We start from the raw sequence: 13678 nt of genomic DNA on the forward strand, positions 1-13678 counted from the left end.
TAGTTGTTCACAAAGAAATGAAAAGAACAAAAGGCTAAGAGGCCTAAAAATTGTAAGTCCAAAAATGGTGGTTCAACCTCTCCCATTCCCTGCAGCTCTGCCCTTGAAGAAACTGTGTCTGACCATGACGAGCCAAAATCAGATTCTCAAGAGAATGATATTTAATATTCTTGATATAGGGTCTGGTAACATGGAGGAAAAAGGACCTAACACTAAGGCAAAGTCCTTCTCCTTTGAGATTATCATAAGATCTGAATGAGAACTTGCAGATAAAACAAAGAGGGTTTATGAAGAAGTTTTACAACTACCAGGAACTAAACGTCTCCCTAACTCAGATACCCAAGGTTGATGAAGCAGTAGCCTCACTAAGAGAAGACATGGTTACTCGTTTGTGGAGAGACTCTTCTTTTCCCAAAGATACCATAGATAAAATGACGGAGGGTAACTTTTACAAGGATTTCAAAGCTTCTTCAACAGCAATACAGATATACTTTGCAAGAGCCAGAATGATCAGATGTGGTGATCTGAAAAAAACGGATCTTTTTAACTAGAATAATTTTTTTGTCTTTTGATAAAGAAAATGTACGTCTTAGATGGCCTTAGATTCTTCTATGGTAACTGAGGTTTAGGGCAAAAGCAGACACTAAGGTGTCAATAGTTATTCTGACGCTCTATATCTAAATTTGGAATATTAAGTAGTAGCTGACAACAAAACAAAAAAACCCCAAACCCTAAATCTTGCTTCTAAACACTACTAAGTATCAGAATTAGACTATAAGGCAGATTACAGACCCAAGCAGTTCTTTTCTTCCTACCAAAACGAAGTATACTAACTCCTCACTTAACGTTGTAGTTATGTTCCTGAAAAATGCTGCTTTAAGTGAAACGATGTTAAGCAAATCCAATTTCCCTATAAGAATTAATGTAAACAGGGAGAGTTAGGTTCCATGGAATTTTTACACACACACACACACACACACACACACACACACACACACACAGTTTTAAACAAACAATTTAATACTGTGCACAGCAATGATGATCGTGAAGTTTGGTTGAGGAGGTGAAGTCAGAGGGTGGGATATTTCCCAGGGAATGCCTTATTGCTAAATGATTCCTTTTTAAGTAGATTAGCAAATTGAGACAGCAGCTGCTGCTAGCAAGCTCCCTCAGTCCTGAGCTCAGTATCTCCCCCCCCCCCCACACCCGGAGATAAGGTACAGGAGCCGGTGGAGGGGGACACCCTGACTTTAGCACCCCTCTTCTCTCTCTCTGCGCCCTGCCCTCTCACAGCAAGCAGGAGGCTCCCAGGAGCACCTCCAAGGCAGAGGTCAGGAGCAACACACGGCAGCCGGGGGAGGGATACCTGAGCTGCTCCGCAATTGATAGCCTACTGGGTGGCTGCCACACAGGGAACTTAAGGAAGCTGATGGTGGGGGGTGCTACCGGTCCACCCTGGTTCCAAGTCTCCACCAGCTAGCTCCAATGGGCTGCTCTTTCTGCAACCAGTTGACAAAGCAGGCGGCTGCCAAACAACATTATAAGGGAGCATTGCACAACTTTAAACAAGCATGTTCTCTAATAGATCAGCGACATAACAACGTTCACCGGGATGACTTTAAGTGAGGTGTTACTGTATAGTCAAGAGAATTTGCCCCCCCCCCAGGAGCAGAGGCTCCAGAGGGAGAACTAGGCAGCCCTCTTCATTATTTTCCATCCTACCAAACCCCACATTGACACAGACTGTGCTTCTATGCAAGTTCATCTGGGGAAGGCAAAAGAGTGTCTCACTCATTTTAATTGCTCATGAAAGAGTCAGTATTGGACAGAGGTTCTGGAGATGTCTCTCAGTGCATCCATGTTGCACTCAGATATTTTCTTTCTCCATTCTTCATAGTGCTCTTGACTTCTCTCAACAAAATAAATGTTATTCTTCTTCACATCTCAAGAAATAATCCTACCATCCTTTTGTCCACCCCCAAGGTACAATAAAAACATTAAAAAGCAACAGAGAGTCCTGTGGCATCTTATAGACTAACAGATGTATTGGAGCATAAGCTTTCGTGGGTGAATACCCACTTTGTCAGACGCATGTAATGGACATTTCCAGAGGCAGGTATCTGTTAGTCTGTAAGGTGCCACAGGACTATTTGTTGCTTTTTACAGATCCAGACTAACACGGCTACCCCTCTGATAATAAAAAAACATTTGTGGCACGTTCTAGACATGTGCAAATCACTAAGAATCTACTTGAAATTAAGTATTCCAGGAAGTCTTATATATTTTCCTGTGAAATGAAGAGGAGACAGCATCCAAATAATCATTAGCAAGATAGCTAAAACATTGCATAGTGGAAGCATACAAGGCTTCAAATCAGTCAATTCAAGAGGACATCATAGATTATTGTACCAATGTCCAAACATGAGTAGAGCCTGCTTGCATCTCCTGATCGGATTTGTTAATAGTAATGTGTCATCGTCCATGTTCTTGAAATGCAACAAACTAGACAATCTTCCATGTGCTGCAGGTGGTACCCCTTGTTAGGCCAAATTCCTGTTCTAAATTTCCCTCAATTTTGATTCTGATATTTCTCATTCTTTGCATACTGCAGACTAGTGATGATGATATGAGGCAGAATAGAAATTTTTATTTCCTGTTTATCTTCTTTCTGTGATTAAGTTGTACACAAGTCCAAACCATCTACCTTTATAAATTGTAAATTTAATAATTGAATTTGGATTTCTGTTGAAGTTGAAAGAATCATATTAGGTGTTCAATGAAAGTTAGGGTTTTTTGTACATATAAGTTTCCTTATATATTATTCCAATGCCTTTGAGAGAATTCATCTAAATAGTACAGGAAGGAGTTGTGATCAGGCTGACAAATTGCTAAGTAGCTTGGATTACCCACAGATTCACTGCAGAGAGGAAACAGACCAATTCTGTAAACTAGTGGAGAGGCTAATCCCAGAGAGCCATATTGTGACACTGGTGTGCAGGAGTAAGATTTAGCCTCGGCCTTTGTCACTTGATAATATCTCTGTGGGCTAGATTGAGCTGCAAGGCTCAGCAGTGAGTAAAGAGTGGCACATTCTTGTGCCACCCCAGGCAGATCCTGGTGATTCTGTACTGCCATTCCCTCTTCTTTGATCTTCTTGCTACTGCTGTTGCCATTTTAAGTAGCAGCAGCCTATTGTTGTTTGTTTACATTGTGATAGCTCCTGAAATATGCTAAGCATTTCAAGAGACACAAGACATATTTCTGGTTCAAGTGCTGTCTTCTGAGTTGGAATTGCTACTAGCCCTATCCCCTGCTGATTTATGAAGCAACCTGTGCAAGAAAGCAGGGCTTTTTGCTAATAAAATGGCAGAAGAAAAAGAGGAAATTAATCCAAATGAAAGTAAATAAAGTAGTCCAAACCAGTTTAAAAAATGTTCATCCATTCACTTCTTAAATATAACGGATAACTTTCCATGAAGTAGTTTAAAATTATAGTTGTGACACAAGGTGACAGAACCCAGAAAATTCAGTGTCGTTATGCATGTGAGTGGGAGGGAGCATTCATCATTCCAGACTTTGTAGCATTCATCCTTCCATCTTGTATAAAAGAACAGAATTTCATAAACTCTTCCTCAGACAGGTTATCACAGGTTTTGTTCATAAAGTTGGGTAAAGAATGGATGGAATCTTATGGAAAGTAAAGTACCCCATCACTTTTCAGTAAGTGGTTAACAGGAATAGATAAAGATTTGATTTGCTGACCTTATTTGTAATGTCAACATTAAGATCACTATTTTTTTTAATTAACTTAGGGATAAAATGGTTCCAGAGAGAGTGGGAACTTACAGCATCCAGTTTGCTTTTGCGATTGATAAGACAAATATACTCAGCAGTGAACAGGTTTGCTTCTGTGATGAATTATATATAGTTAGGTGTATATATAGTAGGAAATAAAGTATGTGAATTCTTTACAGTAAATGAAAGATGATTGATTTTAATAAAAACATTTGAATTACTATTACAATTGGCTAATTTACAAAATCCATAACTTTATTTTTGGTAATAACACACCTTGAACAGTTGATTATCAATCATGTTTTTATTGGCCTTTTAAGTAGGCAGACATCTGCTGAATAGACTTTTTTCATTTTGTTCTCGTGTCTTCATAAATGCCTCCTCACTGTTTCTTTTAAAATATAACATTTTTTTTTAAACTGCGTAATCTATAAACTAGTAAAACTTGTTATGGCCCTTTGAGTTGATGATTAAGTTTTAAGAACATATTTTTAGCTTATACATTGTATTCGTTTCACTATTGTTGGGCAGCCTACATATTGTAGATGAAATTTCAGTTAACTGTGTTGTTCCTCTTACTTTCTTAAGATTATAATTGAAGTGGTAGCTAATGTTCCAGTGCAGTTGCTACCAGAATCTCTACCAGCTACTCCTGTAGTTTCTAATGTTCGAACTGTTGCCAGCCGGACTCTGATCAAGGATTTATGCCTCCATATAAAGGTAATGTTACTTTGCTGCAAAGCAGTAGTTGGAGCAATAAATAAAGGTTATTAAAAATCTGATGTATTTTGCTCATTAAAATTATCATCTTTAATTGTAAAATGTTGGATAAGTAGAGATGTATGAGAGGATGCAGCTGTTCAAAACTCAGAACTGTTTAAAAAACATTTAAAAAAAAAAACTTGCTGTCTATATTAGAAAATAAAAAAGGGGGTTGGTTTGTTTTTTTCCCCCAAAACGTATGAACATAGAAATGACATTACACGCTGTTATTTCCTTTACTATTTCTGTGGACTTGAATTTGAAGGTTGTTGACAACAGGGGGCGCTACTTCCCCTGAAATGCATCTTTACTAGCTCCCAGTGGAGCAGATTACTGTCAGACCAGTGAAAAATGTCCACAGCAATTATCTTCAATACAGAGCAGGAAGGAATTACACAAGCGGTAAAGGGTTATATCAAGCACATAACTCCTATGTTAGACATTAAGAGCTATACATTAAGACCTATATATTCCTCTGAACAAGTCTCTCTTTTACAAACATACACAAACAGGCCTTGAGCTAGCCTCATGCAGTTCCTGCTTGACAAACAGAGAAAGCAGTTAACAATTTTATAGATGGCTTCTTCCCTCCAGGTCTGTTCTTCTCAGCCCTCTGGTCTGTCTCAGATTCCCTTGAGGCAAGGCCTTTGCTGGCTTGAGACGCCTCTAGTTCACAGTCCTATTTGAGCCCACGGAGCAGAGTTTTCGCTACTTTTCCTAACAGCGTTGCTTCTTCAAGTGTCAATTAAGGAATCCCAGTAACAGTAATTTACTTTGCTTGACTTTTCTTGAACTTTACTTTACTTTTCCTCAAAGGAGTCACATGTCTTAAAAGCATGCCCAGTGGGGATTTGGTTATTAATTTTATCTTATTAGTATTTTAGAAGGAGCTGGGGGGGGGGGGTTTGTACCAAACGAAGTTCACCCCACTTTACTCACTCATCAATCATTCACTCTGGCTCGCTGTAAGGTCACTATAACCAGGTCGACCTGTGCTCCATGCTGGAACTTTATACGTGCAATAGTTACTTTTGCATGGGCCCATATTTGCAGACCAGTAGGTTCAATATCGATCACACACGCAGACTTTGCCAGTCCTTTATCAAATATGCTTCTGCTTAAAGGGGACCCTGCTCCCAGGATCCTCTGTAGGCCTTCAGCCATGTTTAAGTCATGTCAGGTTATGCTCACACTATTCATTCAGTATGACTACACCAGTTTGACACCATCCCAACATAAGTCTTCTGCTTTTATGCCTTCATATTCAAGATGATGAGAAACTCACACCTTAAACTGTTAGTCCTACAAGTTACTCTGGTATAGAGTGTAACTCTGAAAGTAGCCACCTGCTTTAGATGGTGTCCTCAAACCCCTCTTTCCTCCTCTCCCCCCAAAAAAGAAAAGAAAATCATCTTCCCCTCAAAGGACAAAAAAACACCAGGTTATTACAAGAGCCACAGAAGGTGAGCTCTTCCATGATTGCTCCTTGTTCTTCTGGGGAAAAGTTTTGAGCCTGAACATCTTGTTATCATTCCTCACATCAGCTAAGACACACTTGGAGACATCTTTAAAAGGATGGATCAGTCCTTCTTGGAACTCTTGAAAACCCAGATTGTCCTTGCCAGTCATGGACTCACAGGATGGAAGTCTAGAAATCTCCCTGAACCTACAGATGAAGTCCAACTCTAAAGGAAAAAGAACATGAGTCCCATCCCAGCTTCTTAAGAGGGTTAATCATGTTACTTGGCAACTCTGACCCCTTCTGAAGAAAAATCTAAAGAGCTCTTTTAAAGATGTTCCCTTTCATTTCATTTCCAATTAAGTCACATAGTGATAAGTGTATCATCCTCCTCCTCCTTCCCTCCTCCCTTGCAGGAAAAATCCAAAAGGGAATAACAGACTAGAAAAGTCAATTCTATGGGAATTACCAGTCACCACCCTATTGTCCTCTTCCCTGTCTTTCCCACCCCCACCCCTCCAAATGTCTTCCATCTCCCCAAAAGGACAAGAGAACCAAGAAGACTGAAAAATAAAATCAGGAAAAACCAGAAATCACCACAGATTTTCATCTCCTCCAATAAGTTCTAGTTCCTCTTTCAGAAAGGGGGAATTCTCAGCTCTGGATCAAGATGATCAGAAATCCAAAAAGAACTTCAACACTGAGCTGAAAAATCAGATGTTCTTTACTCAGACTTCCATGAAACTCTGAGAGTGGTGGCTACTGTGTTAAGATAGAATATTAGAAAGTAGGGCTAGAAGGTAGCTCAATAGGTCATCTGTTCCAGCCCCCTGCACTGAGGCAGGACCAAGCAAGCCAGACCATCCCTGACAGGTATTTTGCCTAACCAGTTCTTAAAAACCTTCAATATCAGGCAATCCATAACCTCCCTTGGAAGCCTATTCCAGTGCTTAACTATCCTTACAGTTACAACGTTTTTCCTAATATCTAACCTAAATCTCCTGTGCTGCAGATTAAGCCTATTACTTTTTGTCCTACCTTCAGTGGACATGAAAAACAATTGATCGCTGACCTCTTTATTACAGGCCTTTCATAAATTAGAAGATCCTTTTCAGGTTCCCTCTCAGTATTCTTTTCTCATGACAAAAAATGCCAAGATTGTTTTTTTTCATTTGTTTTTTTTAACCTTTCCTCATAAGTCAGGTTTTCTAGATGTAGCAGGGCCCCATTTGCTCCTGCCTCTGCTCTGTTCCAAAAGCCTCTTAGAGACCCTGGGGCTCAGCAATCACCGGTCCAGTTTATTTACAGCATGCAATCCCACCACCTCACCATATACAGCTTGAGGATTTCAACCTTACGGACTTCTCAGCCTCTGCACCCAGGAGGGAAGAGCTACCGCTCTCCTTCCACTCTCTGGCTTCCCCTGGCTTCCTTCCTCTGGGCCTGTTTGTAGCCCTGAGCTGTCAGCTGTTTCCCATTCACCAATCAGGTGCTGGTTTCTCTAACCAGCTCCAGTTTGCCTCCCTTAATTGGAACTGGCATGACAGAGGGCTGGCTCCTGCCCAGCACCCTTCACACTAAAGTTTATCATGTCTTTTTGAGTTTCATCTTGTTGAGTTCAGACCAATTTTCCAATATGTTCAGGTCATTTTGAATTCTAATGCTATCATCCAAAGTGCTTGCAATCCCTTCCACCTTGGTGTCATCCACAAATTTTGTAACCATGCTCTCCACTCCATTATCCAAGTCATTAATAAAAAATATTGAATAGTATCAGATGCGGCATCCCAGTAGGTATGTCCTCCTGCCACTCTGAGTATGGTCTTTCAACCAGTTGTGCACCCACCTTATGGATCCTGTCAGAGAAAGCATATGCACAGACTAAAGCCAATAATAAATATCTCCCATCCAAAACTAAAACCTTCAGAAGTCATTAGGGAGGAGTGGGGAACTCCTGAAAATAGAAAGTGACTTAGTTAGCAAATCTTGAGATTATGCAGGCCCCAGAATGGAAGAAATTTGCCTTCGTGATCTCCAGAGTTGATTCAGTGGTGACATCCTTACCAGAGGATAATGGATAATTCCTGTTAAGAGGGATGTCTTTTCCAGACACCCTGTAGACAGGAAGATAGGAGCCATCCTTAGAAGGGACTTCAAAGCCTTTTCAGAGCCCTAGTGTCAACCAGATGCTTTGCTAGAGTGCCAGTAACTGATGTAATGTCCTAAAAATATTCGATCCCCACATCCATGGCAAATTCAATCCATACTAAAGAAGATATTCCTAGCTATAACATTAATGTTTAAGTGTTCCAGAGATTCCATGATCCTTGTTGTGAGACCAGTGTCAACCAGTCTAGTGGCCAGATCCCAACTTTGGCTTTAAGCTCTGGACAGTAGATAACTTCTACAAAACAAATTTGAGTACCATTACTACTATTTCAAGTAATTATCCACATATTTCACTTCTGGTGCACATGTATACCATAAATGTGTGATCAGATTCTTTTAAGCTAGTAGTATCTGCTGGTGCTGCCTCTGCACCCTAGATGTGCTCATGGCTCCCACCCAAGGACATAAAGGGCTGAGAAGAACAACCATTCCTCTTACTGCCCATTGCAACAAGACAGAACCCCCACAGTGTCTGTTTACTCTGCACTCCATGCAATCTCTTGTTAGCTAGTAAGTGTAGATAGTGTATTTACTAGTTTGTTTACATGCCTTGGCCAAAAAAAACCCAAAAACCTTTATAATGCATTAGGGAATACTCTCCCAATTCCGGAACCCTCGCCAATATGGCTGAAACAATTCCCTGGCATTTAAAACTTGCCCCTTTTGTGATGCTGCTGTTTCACTCAATAGGCATTCTAGCTGCCTGTTTTTCCTTGGTGAGGGATACATTGCTGACAGATGCTCTGTTGATCCTTCTCCAAGTGGACCCAGAAAGCTTTCTACTGGAATGTTCAATGAAGGCGTCTTCAGAACTAGGGGTGAAAAATTCTGTCAAGCCTGAATAGAAACGTTTGGCTAGTGCTCCTGTGAGATGCAGCTCTACTCTCCAAGGACCATTGCTTTAATTAGAACTTTACATAACAAAAACTAGCACCACACTCTATCTTCCCAAGCCTGAATGTTTCCTCACATGCTAGGAAAGTTTGAAAGGTTCTGTAACAGTGCCACCTGGTGACTCCTTCAATAACAACATTTACCCTAAATCAAGGGATCCAAAACTGGATTGCCCCATCAGCGGATGGAGTTGTGGCAGTCCCTAGTGTGTGGAGGACTCCACTTTGTTCCGTTCAGTGTGATCTCACTCATGCTTGCTCGTGAAGTCAAGCTGTATGGAGGATGTCATTTTGCTCTACAAAATGGCATCTTCAGATGCTGTCTGGGGTCTCAGGAGGAAATATTTCATTAAAATGGGGTCATGTTAGCAAAGAGTTTGGTGGGGGAAGTTTTCTGCCCTAAATATTCAGTGCAACTCTTATTCATGACCTACACAAACTCATTTTTGTTTGTTCTTTTTTTATTAAGGATGAATACAACAACCGTACAGGAAATGATTTGGTTGGCAAGATAATAGCTGCAATTAAGAGTTCCAGTGAAGAAGATACAGAGATCCCAGTCTTTCAGGGGAAAGTTAAAACAATTGAGTTTCCATTTAACAGAGGATCTGCTGAAATCGTTGTAAGTGTTTGTTTTAATCACAATGAAAAATGTATTTTTATTTGTAGGTGACATTTCAGTAATTTTAATTTTTTAATGGAATTCCTTGTTTTTTTCATAGACTCATAGATTTTTAAGGCTAAAAGGGACCATGAAACTATCTAATCTGATTTCCTGTATATCAGAAGCCATCAAATATCACTGTTATCTGTGTATTGATCCCAATAAGTTGCTTTGCTAAAGCAGGTTGTCCAGTAAAGCATCCATTCTTGATTTGAAGACATCAAAAATCCACCACTTGCCTTGGCAGTTTGTTCCAATGGTCAGTTATCCTCATTATTCAAAATTTGTGCTTTATTTCTGATCTGAATTTGTCTGGTTTCAGTTTCTAGCCGTTAGTTCTTGTTACGCTCTAGATAAGAGCTCTTTTATACCTGGTATTTTCCCCTCATGAAGATTACTGATACACTCTAATCAATTCACCTCTCAGACTTCTTTTGATAAGCTAAACATATTGAGATCTTCTTGAAACATGGAAATGGAATGTGTGCGTGACATCACAAAAAGTATATTATCCTCTCAGTCCTATAATAGTTTTCCTTTTATATTGAGCAATTTATTTAAAACTTTTCAGTGGGGAGAGAGAAAATTATTTAATTTCATGGAGTGCCAGTCTCGAGGAAAATGCTGGATAGTGCTTCACACTAGCTTCTGGAAGCAGAAATAAAAAAATGTCTCTCTCCAACCACTACCACCTGCCCTCAAAGAGCCAGTTTGGCAGCCAAACTCCATTCTTCCTGCCTCAACAGCAGCTGACAATGTTACAGTCTCCCTCTGCTTATGCTATGAACCTTCTTTCTTTCCCTGTTATCTTTTCCTGGTTTTCAGCTGTCCTGCTTGTTCTTTCATTCTGGCATGGTAATCCTACTGCTTTGGACAGGAACTCCTGTTGTCCCTCTCTCTTTCTCCCTTGAGGGGATGAGAGTGTACTTCAGTAGTAACCATCTTCAGTGACTCGTGTATTCCTTCTCCTTACAGAAGCAGGTCAAGTTGTTTAAAGGTATATCTGCATTGCCAGGTGAAGATGTGATTGTAGCATGGTCTGGCATATACCCCGTGTTAGCTTTATTGTAGCTAGCACTGGTAATAATAGCAGGATGGTGTACACTACAAAAGAGTAGTTTGTGTTGTATTGGACTTCAGCACAGGCTAGCAATCAGAATACCAGCCCTTGAGGGCATGTCTACACTGAAGCTGGGAGCTTACCTGCCAGCCCAGATACACAGACTTGTGCTAGCTTGGCTAAAAATAACAGTGTGGATGTTGTGGAACTGGCAGCAACTCAGGCTAACCAATCTGACTCCTGGGACCAAGCTCGGGTGGCTAGCCCAAGCTGCTGCAAGTGCTGCAGCATCCACACTACAGTTTTTAGTGTGCTACCAAGTCTGTCTACCTGAGCTGGTAGGCATGGTCCGAAATGCAGTGTAGACATAACTTTGAGGGCTGGTACGCTGATTGCTAGCCTATGTGGAAGTCCATGCCGCCACATCTGTCCTATTATTGTTACCCATTAAAGCTAACACAGGTATGCCTATCCATGCTACAATCATACCTTTACTTGGCAATGTAGACATAGCCTTAATAACCACCAGTGCTCCAATTTATAGTAGCTGAGAACCTTTTGATTTCATCTAACTTAATATACATGAGTAGACCTATTGAACTCAATGGGTCTATTCATGCGCATTAAGTGTTTGCAGGATTGAGGTCTTTGTTAGTTGTGAAACAGCTTTTAACTTTTTATTCAACTATAATTTTGCATCCAAAATTCAGGAATATTCTTAAATTATGGCAGCATTCCATCTTGCCTAGAAGTATGGGGAAGTACCAGTTAGCATCATGAAAATGAAAACCACATAGGTTTTCACTGGTATTTAGAGTTTTGTGAACATGGAGAAATGAGGGGAATGGGGAAACAATTTGGATCTATAATATCTGTAACAGAACTTAAATTATTACTTTCTAGAATTTTCATTTCTTAGTAATTGCTGACCAAATATGTAGTTACAATACCTTTTTGGAAGTCATTTAATTTCTCTAAAGGTTGTATTGTTTTATTTCTTCTTGTATTGGTGACCTTTAAAAAGTGGATCTCTTGTCTGGTTACATAGAAATCTCTCAGCATCTAACAATGGAGTTCAACATTAGATTTATTGTGATCATCACTTGTATAAAGCTTGGGGAAAATGCTATGTATGTGCCATTATTTAAGTTTACCCATACTCGTTTTACTTTTATATCATTTTTGATGGTTGTGGTATTTGCTATATTTCTATAGGGAAAGATGAGGTTTTAATAAGAAATTATTGAGAAATAGGTCTAAAAATATAGTGTTTGGAAGCGGGTTAATTTTCATTTTAGAGAAAGTGCCCTTTAATAATAAAATGACTTCTCTATCTGTCATAACTTTGTTCATTCACTTGGGACCTACTGTCTGTTTCCATAGTAACAGGAGCAACTTTAACTCAGCATTGGGAGCAGAGTGACCAGATAGAAAGTGTGAAAAATCTGGACAAGGGTGAGGGGTAATAGGGCACCTACATAAGAAAAATCCCCGAATATCAGGACTGTCCCTATAAAATCGGGACATCTGGTCACCCTAATTGGGAGTTAGGCACTTTTCTTATCTGGGTTTATATATTTGGCCTGGTTTCCCATTATGTTTGCATTGTGTTCACATGATATAAATGCACTCTAATGCTTCCAGGAAAATTTTATTTATGGGAGAGAGTATAAGGTATATTTTTTCTAAATATTTGTTTGATCTTACTGATAAAACATATAGTTAAAACTACAATTCTTTCATAAAGTAAATCTGATATTTTAGTCCTTAAACTTAAGGTATAGAGTATTCAATCTTCAAATTTTTATTAAGAAAAGAAATTATAAGTATTGTTACTTAAGGATAACAGATACTAACTTCGAAATTTATCGATAACTATTTAAAACTTTATCTATATTTTATAAATAGTACTTAGTCAGCGATGTGATATTTGACTAGGAAAAATTCGTAAGTCAAATTTTATTTGTTGTGATATATTTGTGCATCTTATATGATGTGTGTATATTTGTTTCTACAGAATCTAGTGCTGGCAGAAAATAGCCCTGGAAGAGATAGCACTGAATATATTCTTGAATTTGAGGCAGACTTACCAGCTTTGGCAAAACCTCTGGAACCATACCGTCTATCATTTATGTTTTACAATGGTGAGTTTCAAAAGTAGCTTCAAAATACTTCTCATTCCCAAAGTCTGACTCTTATTTCCACCCAAAAAATATCCATGTTGGTTTTAGGCATCTTTTCGCTACATCAAGCTATATGACATTTTAATATGTACTTCTGTTAGTATTGTTAACGGAATGTTGATGTGTTTAAATAATTTAGATTTTAAGAAACAGCAGCGGATGGCAACGCTTACAAGAGAGAGAGATGAACTATCTAAGTCAATAGCTGTATACAGAAATATGTTTGATACCACTGAGCAGCTTATAACTGAAATGAAATGTAAGTCATGTCATTTACATATATACTTTAAAAATAAAAAAAATGTTTTAACTATTTTCTCAGGAAGGAAACTAGTTTTTTCCTATTATGATTTTGATATTAAAGAAATTGTAAATATCAAACTGAAAAATGAGGAAACAAATTTGACAGTTTATTTTGGAAAAACATAGTGTTTGTTGCATTGGGAGAAAAGCATCTGGTTATTTGACTAGGTGTACATATAAAAAGTCTAGCAGTTATCTTGACATGAGGCAAAATCCTTAGGCCAAAGTTTTCTAACATGGGTGCCTAAAGGTGGACACTTAGGTCAGTGCCCTAATTCTCACAGCTTCTGAGCACTTTCATTTCTTCAGTGAGAGCTGTGGGTGCTCAGCTTGCTGGAAATCAGACTGCCCTTTAGTTCCCTAATTATACGTGAAAGAGTGAGATGAAGA

At 39.1% G+C, this 13678-nt stretch overlaps 1 protein-coding gene across 1 annotated transcript in view; it reads left to right on the plus strand.

Annotated features, from left to right (window-relative positions):
• The window catches only part of SMCHD1 (structural maintenance of chromosomes flexible hinge domain containing 1), a 185267-nt gene that overhangs the window by 143023 nt on the left and 28566 nt on the right, over positions 1-13678 (plus strand). Inside the window, exons 35-39 of the mRNA XM_045005127.1 lie at positions 3813-3900; positions 4384-4515; positions 9548-9700; positions 12820-12946; positions 13125-13244. Coding sequence (XP_044861062.1) covers positions 3813-3900; positions 4384-4515; positions 9548-9700; positions 12820-12946; positions 13125-13244 — 620 coding nt within the window. The remainder of the gene's footprint in view (positions 1-3812; positions 3901-4383; positions 4516-9547; positions 9701-12819; positions 12947-13124; positions 13245-13678) is intronic.

This window comes from Mauremys mutica, chromosome 2 (genome assembly GCF_020497125.1).
Source record: "Mauremys mutica isolate MM-2020 ecotype Southern chromosome 2, ASM2049712v1, whole genome shotgun sequence".
NCBI lineage: Eukaryota > Metazoa > Chordata > Testudines > Geoemydidae > Mauremys > Mauremys mutica.